The 17,444-nt window shown below is 35.0% G+C and overlaps 1 protein-coding gene across 1 annotated transcript; it reads right to left on the reverse strand.

Moving 5' to 3' along the window:
* Positions 1-351: 351 nt before the first annotated feature.
* Positions 352-17,097, reverse strand: LOC145773838 (uncharacterized). Its single transcript, XM_082584963.1, has 19 exons — positions 17,050-17,097; positions 16,383-16,564; positions 15,391-15,515; positions 14,901-14,935; positions 11,635-11,723; positions 11,047-11,189; positions 10,815-10,872; positions 10,265-10,459; positions 9,617-9,858; positions 6,576-8,291; positions 6,277-6,335; positions 6,037-6,094; positions 5,840-5,935; positions 5,271-5,478; positions 3,970-4,123; positions 3,692-3,792; positions 3,444-3,540; positions 2,312-2,755; positions 352-2,145 (listed from the first exon to the last, which is right to left on the reverse strand). The coding sequence occupies exons 1-19, from the start codon at positions 17,095-17,097 to the stop codon at positions 1,597-1,599; spliced, it is 4,599 nt and encodes a 1,532-aa protein (XP_082441089.1). The 3' UTR covers positions 352-1,596.
* Between the last annotated feature and the right edge of the window lie 347 nt (positions 17,098-17,444).

Raw genomic sequence — 17,444 nt, forward strand, 5'->3', positions numbered from 1 at the left:
CCAGTTCTGATAAAAAAAGGTTTAAGGGTTAAAACCCGTAAAAACTGATTGCTGATTGCACTTTTTTAAAACAAAAGTGCGATCAGACTTAAGTTGAATGGCGCTAACTTAAATTGCCCAGGTATTTTAATTTTGAAACTTAAAAAGTTAAACTCTTTAAAATATTAAGTAATTTTAGAGCTTTTTCTATTGTTTAAGTGATTGAAGAGTCCACAGTTTTTTTACCTTGTGCCATCTGCAATTACTGCATTTGTATTTTAATCTTAAGCTGCTTTACGAAGAAACCAGCAAACCACAAAATCATATTGCCAGATTAATTCAGTTATAATCGTTTTATATTTAGACATTTTTCAATTTTTTAAAAGTTTTCATCAGCACTTGCAGTAATTATGGAAAAGCTAAGTATAAACCAAGATAATACAAGTGTGATTTAAACATTGAAATTCGGTAAGTACAACAGTCAAAAGACAGCATACAAATACATCGTTATACCTACGTTGGCTCATTCGGCCTGATTGGTTTGTTTTTACAGACTTTTCCGAATTATCTCAACGTTTTAAAGTATTTTTTAACTGTCTTTCTTTGGTAACAATTTTGGTTTTAGCACCTCCAAGCTTTAAAAAACAAAACAAAGAATCAGACTGTTAGCTGCTTGGTAATAGTCTGGTTGAACTTTTTTTATTTACTTCCCCAAGCCAAGGCAACAAAAAGCTTTTATATCATTACGAGTAAGCAAAAAACAATAAATTCTTAGAAAATTGTAGTCAAACGGGAGCAGTTAGTCAAAATCTGCAAAATGTGACAAGTCAGATCGCACATCGGTAGGCCTAAGGATGTTTAATGCTGAACCATGGCCACCTAAAGATAGGTGGCCACCTAAATCCAGGTGGCCATGGCTGAACAAAAGCAATCGGGATGCCAGCATTTCCATCACATAATAATAATACGTGTAAGGGCCTACTATTTTCCATACATGAAAATGAACCAATTATCTTATGTGTGCATCTAATCACATAGCATAGCAGGTCGCTCTTTCAACACAACATTAGTTTCAGTAGCATTCTTTTATTTTAACCCAAATATTTTACGAGCGTGTTCGAGTTTATGAGCTCTACAGTGCTACCATGCGGGAGTATAAAATAATTGTTTTTTCCGTTTGAGAGCAGTACTAACTCGCACGAAAAATAATTCACGCTTTTACAGTGGTTTACTATAGAATTTTCTATTTCATGTATGTAAATAAAAATTTCATTCCAAAACTTTCTTCACGGTAGATTTTGTTAGAGTATAAATTCAATGCTAACCGTTCTTCTCGATCGTTTCTGCTTTTGAAGCTTTTGTCTTCATTTCATTTTTCTTGTAACTCAAAAGTAAATAAGTGTAAAAGCGTATGTTAAAGAAAAGAAAAAGACAATTTAAAAGCTATATAATTTAAATTGCTGTATAAAGTGATGTAGACTTTATGCGGTGCTGTTTAAATAAATGAAATAAGTTAACCATGTTACTGAAACCAAACAAGATGCGAAATACATCAACACAAATGTTACACAGTTATTATAAAAGGAGACACAATATCTCTTTGATTAAATAGTAAAGTTATTTCTTTTGCATCTTTTTCAACATTTGTTTAGAAAAGATCTCAAACTCTTCGATTCCAGCTAGAACCGACGGGTCAACCTCCTTCTTTTTGATTTGATGGCGCTTCAACAATGTGTCATCAGCTTTTGATGATGATTTCAGAAGCTGAGATGCAGATTGTTCGGTTTCTGATGCTCTTGAGATGAGAGGAAGAAAACCTTGAGATTTACTAGAGGAAGATGTAAAAACGGATGAAGATGCTTCTTCATATTCGTCTTCAAATACATGCGGGTAACTACTCTTGCTTCTGAAAGATCTTTGCAGAGGATAGTCGGTTTTAGAGTCTAAATCGCACTCGGATATTGATTTTCGAAGCTCCACTGCGCTGCAAATATTCTGCTCATCAATTGATGCCAGGCCACTTTGGGAAGAACTGTGTTGGCGTCTTTTGGCAACACTATTCTGAAAAGATTCACTTTCCTGATGACGTAAAACAGAAAGAGCGGCTTGTTGTTCAGTGAAGAAGAGTTCAAGATCTTGACGTTCACGAATTTTGTCGATTGTATTCTGTAAAAACAACAAAAAAATGCTTACAAACGTCTAAACACAACAACCTCAATAGTTAACTGGCAACTAAAATCTTAAACAATAAAATGCTTGTATTATTTTTACGACAGTACACTATTTCATTTTATTATCATACTATCTTATTAGAAAGGCTCATTATAATTACCTGTTTATTTGCTTGTAAATTCTGAATTTCTTTGTCGACATGGAGTAGTTTTTCTTTCATTTCATCCAGTTTTGCTTCCAAGGCGGCATATTCTTGATGATTTTGTCGACGTTTTTTGCCAGTTTTCGGAGCCATGTCTCTTGCGAGTTGATCAACTTTGAGTTGGGCGGAATTGCGGCGACGGTTAAGAAGAGCCATTAACTTTGTTGCATTCATTTCTTCTTCTTCTCTCTGACGGTCAAATTTCTCAAGAACTTCAATGCGTCTAGATTCGCGACGGAGTTGGATGTGCGGAGAAGGCGAGGCAGATGTAGAACAAGTGATGCTGTCTAGCATCCTGTTTTCCAGGAGGAGCTGTTGCTGTTGGGTTGCTATTTCTTTCAGTAACTGATGTTTTTGTTCCTCAATCATCTCTTGCTCTAAGCATTGTTGTAATGATGATCTCTGTGAAGCAAAAGTTTGTGCAAACTTATTATTTTGCTTCTAACTACAATTAAACATGGAAGTCTTTCTTTCGATGTTTATTAATGTTTTAATAATAAACTGCTGAGTAGATCAGAAATCAAACAAAATCACTGGAAATTGTAACAACCATCAAAAACCTAATATAATGATGGGCAGCAATCAACCGGTATCAAACGTTACTATCAAATGTCAGAAAAAAGCTGTAGACTTTCACTCTGCAGTGTGGCACCACAGACTGGGAATGATGATGGTGAAAAGAAAGGCTCCGCCCCGTTAGCTCAGTGGTAACGCGCTCGACTCAAAATCACGCGGCGCTGGTTCGACTCTCGGGGTGTGCGCTTGAGCAACGCATTTCAGGACTGCTCTCCATTCAGCAGAACCTAGTGGATGGAATAATTTCCCGGAAACAACACTTCAGCAATCGGAAAACTTCACTCTGCCAATCTTGTTAGGTAACCAGCCCTGCGTCAAAAGCCTCTACAAGTATGTGAAACTACCAGGAATAACCTATCAAAGTTAAGTTAATAGAACAGTTAGCCTCTTAACATTTACTTGAAAAAATGTTTTTTGAAGCAATCAAGTAAATAGATTATTGTGACGATAGGCCTTGCACAGCCTTTAATTTTGTATTGTATTACAATGTGAACCACAGTAAAAGTAAGCTTACCTGAAGAGTTGGACTCCCCTCATTTGATTCTCCTTCAGAAAAAGAGGACAAGGATGAATCTACTTTTGCTGTTTCACTTTTGTTTTCTTCAATGCGTCTATAGAAAAAAAGTCATTTACTATTACTATTCCACTCGAGAATCCCATTTGCTTTTATAAATTTAGCGTAAAAGAAGATGTCTGTAAAAAAATAAAATGTAAGACTAGTTGAAAAAGTTTAACCTACTAAAGTATTTTGTATTTTTGTACCTGGCGTCATTCAGGACTGTCTTTGATTTACGTTCAAAAGTTCCGACCCATAACAAGAATTCCTGATGGTTGTCTGTGCTGAAGTGGAAAGCGGTTGCACCCTGAAAATACATTGGCAATGTTTTTTAGAGAAAAAAATTATAGAAGCAACTAACTCATGCTTTAGTAACTTGGGTTTGTGCACGTTAGTGCAGTAATTCTTTAGTTTTTTTTTTACATTTAACTTTACAAATGCTAACGATGCATAAGAATGTTAGAATGCATTTGCATCTACTCACTTGTTGTTTTATTTGGAACTCAAATCGTGTACGATTCATGTTTTTGACGTCAGCGATGACTTTATAACTACGCAACAAGTGTGCATCTCGCGTGACATCAGATTGAGGAGAATTGTAGCAATAGAGACAAGAATCTTGGAAAACGCACCAAAATCTAAACAGAAATTACATTGATTTGAAGTTATTGCACAGATATAAAACCAATATACATTGACATAGTTAAAAGTACAGAAGAAAGAACATGATCGTTAGGTTGCTGTCAGCTCTAAGTCCAACTTTAATAAATACTTCAAATGGAACTGTGTTGATATGGCTACTAGAAGCAAGTATCGGGAAAAACTTGAATGCTTTGCTAAAATCCTGCAACGCTTAACTGAGTTCTCAAACTTTTTGCAGCTTTAGCTTAATAACAAAGAACACGAACCAAGGAAACTATAACAGAGTAATCCAAGCAAAACTAAAATAAATTGAACTCGATTTTATTTCAATTGCAGGATGTGGCAAGGCACGAGAAGTTGCCTGATGTTTCAAGTAAAACGATTTATTTTCAGTTCGTTGACGTTTTCAAATATTCGATCACTCAATTGCTGTTTGTTTTAGTTGCTGCAATTTGGCGGCGCCAGACAGATGCCAAACGCTTCATCTCAAGGAGTTGGAAATTAAATTTTTAACTCCACTGCGTCAGGCTCTTCACAAATAAATGACCTTTTACGTAGATACGCCAACTACTGTTTTAACATTTTATTAATTAGATGCATTTCATCACGTGGGAATATTAAATCGGTCTTTCTTTCATCTGGCGCGTAACCTTTTGAAAGAATTGTTTTATCTGTAATTTTATTTAAAATTGACGTCATTCAGAATACCTGTCTTGAAGATGAGGGGTTTCGAGAAAGGGAACTGGTCAAATCACAGCTTTGCAGTTCAATAGCTTAAAAATGGTGTTTATAGCACAGCAGCTAAATTTTATTTTGCTAACTGAATGCGATATTTCAGGGACAGTTAACAAAATCCGTTACGATGAGCGGTAATTTGTTTTCAACTTTTAGTTACCCTTGGCAACACTGCAAGTAGCGATAGAAAAAGCAGAAAAGTTGCTTGTCAGACCTGTAAACGGCAGACAACGACAACATCGGAAAATTCAAACTTTTCCTACACAGCAATCCTCTGAAACAGTAACCGAAACTTAAACGTTCCAATAGAGCTGCAATAGATTACATGTTCATGAAACTACCTAAAAACATTAACGACTTTAAACATATTTGAACTGTTTGAAAATTTGTTACAAAATGTATTTCTACCTTTCCCACTGCTTCCTTTTTGTCCGCATGTCTAAATATCCACTGTGAGATGCATATGTCAGAGAAGATGCAGGGATTTCAAACGTCTGTGCTTTAAAAGATGTTTTGCAATCAGAAGATTTACGAAGGCTTTTCCTGATTTTAGAAGGAGAAACAGAACTCCACCAATTTTTCAGGTTTTTTTTTGTGCTTGATGAATCACTGGTCCCTGAAACAAAACGTGTTTAACATAACTTAGTTTGCTTCTCTGGAGAACTTAGCATTATTATTTTATGCTTCATTTATATTTAAAATTATCTTTAACCTAAAACCATGAAAAAAATAAAACAAAAAATCCATTTTGTTTTAAAGATTTTAACTGTATTATTTCCTTCTCATAAAAAATAATGAGAGAGTTGTTTAGAGGTAGATATACTGTATTTAGATCAATACCAAAAATTAGAACAATCAGTTTCTTAAAACACAAATTAATACCTAATTCTAACAATATTCAACTGTATTAAGTCTTATAAAGTTGTTTGCACAAAGTATGTTTAGTTTTGCAAATAGAAAAATGTTCCTGAACTAACCAGATCCCGAACTTTTGTTTGAGCTCAGATCATTGATCTCTTTTTCCAATAAAGAGCCATACTTTAAGCTTGGCAAAGAATCGGAGCTTGAAGACTCTGACAGTAAGAAAAACAAAACAAAGAATGTTTAATTGAAATTAATTTCCAGAAATGTGCAGGAATACTTTTCAAATGGTAACGAAACAAAATGAACTTACCATCGGTACAAGATTTTCGCGGAGAAAAATTGGCATCGCTTCCAATGCTGTGTTTCCTCTGGACAAAAAATACAAATTTTAGTATCCATCCATTCAATTCGATAAAGACAAATTTCAGAGTACGATGGTTTGTATGTTTCAACATTCAATGGTATCTACACACCGTTAATTTTAATTTAAAAAGTACCATTGAGGCGTTCTTGTAAGAGTTGTGTGCTGGTGTTACTGAACAAAACTTACCTTTTCGTATTTCAGGAGATTTAAGTTGCTTGGCATGCTGATTGAAGTTTTAAAGTTTCCTGAGAATAAATCAAAATATTGAAAAACAAATTTTTATTGAAAATTAACACATTATGGCGCATACAAAAAAGAATCGCCACAAATGATAGTTGCTTGACAAGTACGGGAAGTTTATTGAATTGCTGATGCTGTTCAGAGAGCATACTATCACGCAGATATCTCTTCAAGGTGCATTTAAAGTAGGCTAATTAGCGTAATTATAAATGCAATAACTTACTAGAAACTCTTAAATCACTAACCTGGTGTGTTATAATGTGGAGTGGTCCGTCCATAGGTTTCAACAAAATCAATGTAAGTTAATATCGGTATTGGTTGCTTTATGGTCCTCATTCCGTATCTGTTTCCGTCAGTTGGTTCAAAAATAATGCTGTCAGAGTGTGAACGTTTAAGCTCGCAGTGTTTGAAAGATATTGAAAGATGTAGATCTTCCTTATTTGATACTGAAAGCTCAGAATTACTTTTAGTACTTAAAGCATCTGTAACACCAATAAAGTTGTCTTCATGATCAGTAATTGAATATGGCGTGCTCTCGTCTCTGTGTTTGGGATAGTGAGAAACACCTTCAGTAAGTTTAGTTTTGCCAGTCAAACTAATGCTTTCTCTGTTAATTGTTGATGATTGAGGTTCAGTAAAATGGTCGTCATTAACGTCTGTCTTTTTTAGTTGCTTAAAAGATGAAGCTAACCTCTCAAAATGTTTTATCCGATCAACAACGTTCAATGAATTTTCTTCGCTGTCTGAATTTTCTGTTGCTTCTGGTATTTTGTCACAAGTTATGGTTGATATGCTTGGCCCTTTTGTGGTTGTATCACTATGAGACGTCGAGTTTTGTAGACGAGGTTTAAGAGAAAAAGGTAAAGAAATTGAACCTATTACGTTGCTCAATTCCCTGCGATGAAGGTCTGAATTGGAGCTTAAGAAATTAGGCATTCTATTTCCATCGATTGAATTTTCATTTAATTTTCCAATTTCTTTTTTGTCGCCATTCTTCAGACATTGAAGGCTTGTAACACAGTCATCAAGGCATTTGCACAAGTTATCAGAGTCGCTTAAAGGCTTATGATTACTAGTTATTTTGCTTTGGGAAGTTGTGAGATCCGGTCTTGTCATTTCGTCCGGCATAATATCGCTGTATGATGCTGCGATAGGATCAGATTTGCCTAATTCGTTAGTTGCGATGTCTGACAAAGAATATCGGCGTTCCAAGTCTGCCTCAAAATCTAAGCTTGGAGTCGATTTGGCTTTGAAGATTTCTTCATCACAAACTGATTCTGAAGATGAAGATGGTGTGGAATCAGCCAATGTAGATTTATTTAACTCATCTTGTTTGTTTTGTATTGCTATTTCATTTTTTAAAGGAAGTGGAGAAGATTGACGTTTTTCACCATTGCTGATTGCTTCTTCATCAGTTTCACTATCAACCCACAAGATATTCCAACTGTTCATGCTTTGTTTCGCTATTTCTTGATCGGTTAATAATGATTTGACTTTATCGATACTGTTGCTGTTTTCACGCGATGCTCTTTTATCCGAACATAATTCCTCAAACTGATTGCTGCCATCTTGAGATTCAGAACTTTGCTTCTTGATGTCGGGAGTAGAAAAAGAAGAAAAGGTTTGAGCATCTGCATCTTTAAAGGAATGCATCTGTAAGGTATCTACATGTTCTGCATTAGAAATTTTCTTGCAGCTATCTAAGTCAGTGTAGACTTTGTGATTGCTTTGTAATTTTGTTGACAAAACATTATTAGACTGCTCGAGACTAAGAGTGCTCTCTGCAGCCATTTCTTCGGTGCCTTTTTGAATGGATTTAGGAGCACTCATAGTTTGTTGGAACTCTATTGTAGGTTTGACTTGCAGATTTGAGTTAAAATTGAGTGCAGCAAAGCATTCGATCCAACGAACAAATTCCTGAGAGTTTTTGCTCATTAGTTCTAAACGTTTCCCAGTGCTCTCTGAAAAAGAAATGAAGAAAAAAATTCGGTTTAAAATTATACTGTTCTACTGTCATTTTTTGCATAATTACAGTCGTGAGTAGTATTGCATTTCCTGTTTGAATTATTTGTACGCATGAAATACAACAAAAAAAAGAAAACCGTTGTTCCCCAATTTACGTATATATTAGCCTCGCAAACTAGTGGAAATCTAAAAACTTCCTGCAGATGCTCAAATAATTGTTAGTTCAAAGCTTATGCAGAGTATACGAATGTGTTTTTGACGAGCATTTTTGATATGCATGACGATAGATGGGGCTGCAAAGGTTGGCTTCCTTGCACTTTCAACCTTGGTGCAAAATTTTCACCACTAATCATAAACATGCAGGCTACTAAGCCATGCTTGTAAATTCATCAAACTGATTGAGAAAATGTTGAACATTTAGGTTGTTTAGTAGCTTTTCCACTGATGATGAATCTCTTTCTCTGTCTTAGACAAAAATAAACAACGGTCGGAACGGCAATCAGTGAACATAGCACCTTAGTTTGGTACAGAATTGAAACACAGAGAACCCACATTACAATAAAAGTTTCGACGCTTACATTGAAAACAATTATCGTTTCAAAATAGCAATAAGCAGGCAAGCGGTAGTATACTCAGAAAACAAGAATAAAAATTGGCGTCTTTACTTGAATTCGAACCAACTACTTTTTGATTTCGGAGTCTTTGTAGATCACTAGTTGCAATATTTGGAGTCAATGCGAAGCTATTATTGACCTTTGCTAAAACACAAAAAAAATAACTATAGTGATTTCTGATAACTTTTCATTGATTTAAATAGATTATATTGGAATGGGCCTAAATTTAACATACGATATTTGACCAAAAATACATAACCATGTACATTTCAAAGTAAAAGTTTAATTTTGTATTGGAGATCTCAATTAGAAGTTTTAGCCTAAAGATTTAGCAGTAAAAAGCCGTTGGAGTGTGCTTTCACTGAAGGAAGATCATATTTGGAGTTACAAAAACCTGGTAAGAAGTATGATTGATTGATTAATTGATTGATTGATTGCGAAAATATTTGCCTTCAGTCTGAGAAAGCTACATTGCAAGTTAAATTCGGGAAGTTTTGCATATTTGTAGAAGCTTTAAATCACTGACGCCGTCGAGATCTCCCAGTAAAACTTGATGAAGCTTCTGCTGGCTATTAAGTGCTGTTGTTTGTGAAGAAAATTGTCACAATAGGATAAAAAACAGAACAGTCTACGGAACAGAGTTCCGGTCAATTCGACGTAGATCATCACATCACAAACAAAACGAAGAAAAAAAATTCAAACGTTACTTTGAACAACGTTGCCAACTTTGCAGCCATGCTGGCAATCGACAACTGTAGAAGGGCGAGACTGTTTTGAGTCTTCTTTGCTGCTGTAGAAGGAGAGAGTCTTGTTGGAGGATAAAACAGCCCATTGCTTGGTCCACGTCATTCTCTTCCTCTTGTACAACCAACCCTCAATAGCAATAGTGAATCCTAGGGGAGATGAACAAAACGAGCTGTTGCTTTTGGCAAACGCTGTAGATGCACTCCTACAAAAATATATATGCACTTACATCAAATATAGCTATTACTATCTGAATCCTTAAAAGCCTGTTTCACCTTTAACGGATCATCAGAAGATCATCAGAAGTATACAAATATTAGAGTTATGTTGTTATGATTCATGTTTTGAATTTACTGTAAAAACAACAGGAAAAAAGACCCCAATGAAAGTGCAGTTTCTTCAAAGGTCTTGTTTCTTAAAATCTGATCAACACAAATCAAAACAGACTTTTTACGATGCGACATGTAGGCTACTATAAACTATGCTCTCCGGCTACATCGTCTACTCACAGGTGGCAAGCCGAACTTTCGTATAACAATGTTGTAACTAATGATTGCATAAATGTACATTACGCTACCAAAACCATAAATTTCTTGTACAAAATCCTTTACTTAGATTCAAGATGAGAATTTCGTTTTTTCAACGCCCTTCCTGATATCACTTCATCTGGAGACAGTGACGAAAGAGGATCTTCTACTGATTTTGATCTTTTTCCAACCGCGCTGCCCATTCGGCCAAAAACACGTGATCTGAAGCTTTCAGATGATGTCCGAGATTCCTCAAAAGTGGACTTGTGCAATCGCGTTCTGAAATTCCGTTTCATCAAACGAGCAATGAGCTTTTTTGTTGTTTATCAGAAAGCAATTAATCTTTGCTTAGTCTTTACATTAGCATAGGTTTCATTTTTGTTTGTTCGGAATGCATAATCTTGAACAATAACATTTCAATTGCGATCCACCACAACCCTGCAATTAGCCTAAATTTTTCAGGTTGTAAAACAGATTTTAAAAATTAAAACCATTAACTTTGCCATCCTTACTTGTATCTGCTATGAAACACAGACATTGCAATGTGTTGCCTATCTGATTATAAGCTACTTCGAGTTTGACGCTTTGATTAACGTAGCTCAACAAGTGCTTCAAGTGCCAAACGGAGACTAACCTGTTCAAGAAAGGTATTTGATCGCTGAATATCGGGGTGTCAATTTGATTTTTGAAATCTGAAATTACAAACATAACTACTAAAAAATGCCATTTGCTTCATGTGACCTTTTTCTTCAAACCCGAACTTTTAATAATTTAAAAGCAAAATAACCTTTTTGAGAAATAATAAGATCAAAGACAGGTAGGCTATTGCTATGTTTTGACTTCTTTCTTTTTCAAATGCAACCTACCTGTTGTGCTGCTGGATGCACCAGGGCAAGAATTTCCGCGCACTTTTGAATGGTTGCATGATTGATTGTTCCAATTTGAATGATCTCCGTCTTTCCAGTTGGGGTCGTGAGAAGTAGCTCTTCGTTGCGCTGACTTAGGGATGCTACAGTATATTGGTAAAGTATATTTTCTATTAAGCATTTTTTTAGAATTCTGAATCAGTTAAAGTTTAAGTAATAAAAGAAATAGTTTGTTTTATTGCACAGTATCATGTGGCAGCAGACAACCGAAAAGCAGAGGCGGATCCAAAGGGGGAAGGGAATCGTGCCCCCTAAAATACAGAAAAAGTAACTTTATTTAAGCTACAGTGTAGGCCTACTTGTAAGGTCGGATTAATGTCGACAGCTGCACATCATTGTGTTTGTTTGAAATTTCATTCTTCCACTCTTTAAAGTTACTTGCTACATCCGCCCCTTCCCAAAAAAAAATTGAGAGTATATTTTGCATTGTGAATGAAAGGCAACACTTTCGGTTGTTATTCAATCGCTATTGAAAATCTGACTGTTAAAAAAATTGCAAATTTCATTGATGATGAAAATTTAAATTACTTTTTCAAGTGCTCTTTTTGGGATGAGTCGTCGTCCTCCAAGTCTGAAAAAAAATCTGATTCAATTGGCTTCGGGTGGAAGTCGAATATCTGTAGCTCGAAAACAAATTACTGACAATGAGGCAAAAAGATTTTCACAAAAAAAAAAAAAGAAATTTTTGTAAAATGCTTTCTGCAAAATTTCTTTTTACTGCAAATTCAATTCTTTTTAAAGCCGGGTCAAAAAAAAGGTCAACTACAGTTGTGCCAAGCCCAAAGTTATTGAATATCGTTTGTGAAAGACACATCCAACATGTAAAAGTGACAGAAGGTTGCAAGATGATGAAATAGAAAACAAGCTGTTGCAATAAGGGAGCCAAAAGAGGGTAAAACCCATTCATATTCTTTGAAAAAATTGATGGTATCCCAACAAAGACACTCACTTCGAATTAGAACAAACAGAACGCTTATTTTTATGTGCACCTTATGCTAACATCGTAGGCTACCAAACGTTTATACATAATTTTTTTTCTGATTGTCTAGGCTACATCATATTTATTTTGCTGCAGTTACAAAAGATGCGACTTATGACTCATGGCTCAATATTTGACAACATTGGTATCATTTTTTTGAAAGGAAAAATGCTTCTCCCTCCGCTAATTCAGCACACTGCATACATTTGCTGCATAAACAAATAAAATATTACGTTTCCCACTTTCTCCTATCAAAAGTTTGCGGTAATATGTTGAGTATGTAGCAATGTATATCACCCATAGGATAATATGGAAGGCACTTGAGTTTTGTGGTTTGTTCTGCAACAAATCATTGCTCGTAGATGTGATATTGCCAGCTGCATCATCAAATCTACCAGTGGTAACATTGTCAAGTGATTACGCAAGAAACAATCAAACTGAGCTCTGGCATCACGTGTAAGAGGAAGAAGAAAGCATCACTGCAGGAAATAAATCAAAAATGTTTCCAATGCGGAAACGATAAAACGCATTAAGACGTCATAGTTTTGGTGTGGGAAAGCTGCTAGAATTGGCTGATTTCCTGAAATAGCCTATACTTGTAGACTAATGGGCCTTGATGGAGATTCTTTCTTGATAGGTATAGATTTAAATCGTTTGGCTTCATTTGTAGAAAACTTTTTTCTTGATTTTCAGTACATTTATGTTTCAATGTATTCCTAAAAAGCTTTTTTTAATTTGATTGTTGAAGCATATGCACTATGCAGCACCATAAAAAACACATAAAAATAGACTCCCATCCATTTGGAAAAATAGGAAGATCTGTGCGGAAATCAAAGAGAAAATATAGTCGTCATGATAACAGCTACATTAATAACTGGTAACTAAAAAACTTTTCATTTGGACCTACTTTTGCTGCACAGAACAATATTCAACTATTGTGGTAAATTTAATTTTAAAAGAAAATTGAATAAAAAAATTTCTTTCTCCCCAACTTCAAAATGGTAATACAAAAAGGAACTAAAAATTTAATCTAAAAAAATTCCAATTTTTTAGTGGATTTAATTTCTCTTAGGCGTTACAATGTCACAAAACATAGTTTGACCAGCTTGTCTTAAACTTTTTCTCATGACTGTATTTCATTTACTTTTCTTCGTTCACACCCCAAGATTTTCTCACTTTAGCGTTTTGTTCCTTCACACTATGTGACCCTTTGACCTCCAGTAAAAGAAATAATAACCCGAGCTAGAAAACTTTTGGTACAGACTAGGAAGGCCAAGTCTTCACGTAGTTACTTACCAAGTTCAGACAAATGCACGACTGTTAAATGACCAACGAACAGCGTGTGCAATTTATGTAAAATGCACAGCCAGTATGCAATGTGCGCTGGTGCAGAAATAAATTTAATGCAAAATCAGAAAAAGGACACCTTCTAGTTTCTACCCTTAGGGGAGACTCGGGTAAGTTGGCCCAGCAAAATGAAAAATTGAATTTGTGAGCTAATAACAAAACATATGTTAAAGCGAATGCTATTGAAGAGTAGAAAATTCATCACTCTAGAAGTGGACATATTCTTGCATCAAACAAACATTCTTAGGTATATAATTTTTCAAGTTTTCTGAAAAAAATAAAATGGACCATCTTGCCTTCCTGTGCGGGTAATTTGGCCCACCATGGAAGGTAAGTTGGCCACGTGGGCAACATGTCATCTACGGTATATTAAACAGTGGAAAAGTTCTCTTTCTCCCCAATTTTATTTTCTTTCTAATTATTTCTTGGTTTTATAGAGGCATACATACCGTACATAATTTATTTTAAGTATGCATTCATGTATGGTTTATAATATAATCTAATATTAGGCTATAATGCTGTATTTTACTTCAGTAAACTTTTTTTGCATGAGTAGCCTATACCAAATAAGCTTTCGAAAATGACGAAGGCTGTATCAAATATCATGTAGTTGGAACGGCATGCCTTTATTCCTAACGATCTGGTCACCTTCACTATACTGATAGGTAGGACCTTGTTTGCAATACGCTACAAACCCCATTTTTGCATGGGTAGCCTACCAATATCGAAACATTTTTTAATGTATCTCCAAAACGAGGTAGACTACGTTTTAGACCGTCGCTTGAGAAGTGGTTGATAGGCGACACATTTCCGCGATTGGTTTTCTTGATTAGGCTACTTACTATTATTCTATTATTACCATATGGGTTGGGAATAAGTTGTCGCAATTTGTGGCATAAAAACGATGTTAGGAAGTCTATTATTGATCGTTCAAAGCCGATGTAAAGCTGCGATTTACTTACTTTGGATACTTGATGATAGGCTACTTCAATCTTGCAAAAATAAGTCATCGCATTAATTAGTCAATCATTATCATTCAATATAATACTTCATGAAGGCAAGTTGGCCAACGTACCCACCCACGAAATGGGCCAACTTCCCTGCATGGCAACCATATTGTAAAAACTAAAATTTATGTCAAACTATCAAGCTTCTAACAACGGTTTCACCGTCAAAGTGAGCCTTAATAACTACCCTAGCACTGCACTCACTAAACAATAATCTTTCTTATATAGTAAGAAAAAACTCACTCGACATCTAAAAAATTCCAAAATCCAAAAATTTTAAAAATCATAATTTTTCATACAAAAATCGTGCTCACATGTTTATACTGCTTGCTAGAGCCTCCCAACCTGGTGATAAGGTAGTTTCAACAGCACTTTCTCAGTATGCGTACAATACGTAACAATAACTATTGTAGTTAAAAAATTATTTAGAGTGGGCCAACTTGCCTATTGGGCCAACTTACCTGAGTCTCCCCTACATGGATTGATTGAGGAGAAACTGGAATACAAGCCTCACCACAGCGTTGACCAATAAAAGACCCGTGTGCAGAGTATTGGGCTTAAAACATTTTGAGTGGCATATCGCGTGGGAACAACAGTAATGACATTTCTAAAGTTTAAATTTGAGTGTCGTAGTGGTGCAATTAAAATCTGTGTAAATAAACAATGGATGCAAAAGGTCTTCATGTGCGTTTAGATCTGTGAACAAACAATGATTTTTTAAATGACATAACAAGAAGTTTTTGTTTTGAAATACATCTCACAATAACTTGTTTTTATAAAATTTAATTTTTTGCTAAAATACCGTACTTTTTTTAACTGTGTAGGTCTTCGATTCTACTAACTTGAAGAAAAATTTCTTGTTTTGTTTTTGGTTGTTCCGGTACGATGATTTAAGAGCATGGCCTCAGTTTCGCCTGTCGGAGGATGCATTTAAACAATGTTATTCTGTACCTGATCTTTCTTTAAAGTTATGACTTTTTGAACCATCGCAATCGTCTTCAAGATTTTGGCGTTTGGCAACTTGATGACGTTTCCCGTTTCTTGGGGTGATTGATCTTTGCCTTGAAAACGAAGATCTGCAATTTTGCGAAGATCTTTTGTTTTTTAAAGCAGTGATTATTTGTTTCAGTCGGTTATTTTCAGGGTTGTAAAGAACTCTTTTTTTTTTATTAAAACCCAGCTCGCCCAGGTATTTATGGGAAAAGGGGACTTTTGGTAAAAAAGGGTTTTATGGACAAAAATTGATTTTATCACGTAAAAATAACTGAAAACAAAAAAATGCAGAATTAGTTCATTGGTTTAATAAGTTGACTTTTATTTATGCAATATGCATTCATGTGAAAAATCATGCTGCTAGACAGGAAGTTCCCGGTTTCTATGCCTGCTACATGTAAGAAAAATTCAATTAGTTTTTTTTTTCTAGCAATAGTTGCAGCAAAACTAATACTAGACAAGATAACAATCTCGATGAACACCCAAACTTTACAGTATTTATTTGATTAGTTGTTGAGAATATACTAATGAAAGTTTTGAGATAACGTCTTGTTTTTTTGCAGGTCTTACCACAAGTTTTTGCGTTAAACAGTTTTGAAGTTTTAGCAAATTGGAGCAGAATTCCTCATCTGGCAACACTAGTTTTGTATGTAGCTATTTTCTTTTTCATAAAAAAAATCACCCGGTATCTGGGCAGTTATCTACTACGTTTCTGGTTATTGTTGAACAATCAACACATGCAAGATCATAAAGCAATTAAACGAGGAAAAGTAGCAAATGAAATAGACCTTTTGTGTCTCAATCAGCTACTCCTGCTTTTTGATAAGCAAAAACAAAACAAACATGAAATCGCGTTCATATTTTATAAACGGAAAATTAGCCTTTTTTCTGTTAGAGCAAGTGACAGCAACTTCTTTGCTTCTAACAGTCTAGATTTAGTTATTTCTCACCTCAAGAAATTTTGTGCTGTTTTCACCATTAAAGTTGATGATGAAGCAGTCGCAGACTCATTTCTGGAAGCTTGATGGGTTTCTTGAAATGGATTGTTTGATATGGCAGATGCCACAGCTTTACCAGTATGAGTTTTATCATCCATGGGAATAATTGCTCCAGGAATAGGCACATCTTCTACCTAAGCAAAAATAAATAAAACGTAAAGAAAAAATCGCGACGAAGAAAACACCTTGAAATTAAATATTAATTAAAACATCAAATTTCAAGTTGACTTCAATAATTTTATTTAACAAACATCCCAAAAAAAATTTCCCAAAAGTGAGATTAATTTGCTTAAAAATAACTTTGCCAACAATGTTTTACAACTGTAAGAAATAGTAAAAAATATTTTTTGAAAAACTATACACAGTATTTATCAGCCCAGACAGCCACTTTATCTGGTCCAGATCAGGTAAAGATCTGGTCAGGTCCGTAACTGATCTTGTAAAGATCTGGACCAGATGAAGTGGTTGTCTGGGAGATTTCTTTCAACAGTGTACTCTTTAAAACACGTTTGCTATTTTTCCACAGTAACTAAACTACTGTAGAATAGGTGTAAACTGATGTCGTTGTGCATTGTTTTAGCTAAAGCGATAGCTCTCTTCCAACCCAAAACGACCTTACTTGTTCAAAAGTGGATGAAGAAAAAATCCTGTTTGTTTCATGATTCATTTCGTTTTTCTTGCATATGTTTGAGAAGTGTCTGACAGAACACTGTCTTGAAAAAAAGATTGTTGAACAATTTTACTGGTTTTAGTTCATCAGTTACAGCAGGCCTATTCTGTTTTGGCTCAAAGCCTGCAAAACAAAAGTTGTAGATGTTGTTGTTTTCTCCATCAGTTTAGTAATTGGTTGAATTACGAAAAAAAAGAATTTAAACATTTCGAACTTTTAATTCGGTGGTTCGAAAGTTAGCATAATTTTTGTTTCCAAACCCAATGTTACGGTAAATCTGTAGTTTTAAGTCTTTGCGGAGACCTACACTAGTGACAATTAACTCTTTTTAACTTTGGTAGAGA

Source organism: Aplidium turbinatum, chromosome 7 (assembly GCF_918807975.1).
Source record: "Aplidium turbinatum chromosome 7, kaAplTurb1.1, whole genome shotgun sequence".
Classification (NCBI taxonomy): domain Eukaryota; kingdom Metazoa; phylum Chordata; class Ascidiacea; order Aplousobranchia; family Polyclinidae; genus Aplidium; species Aplidium turbinatum.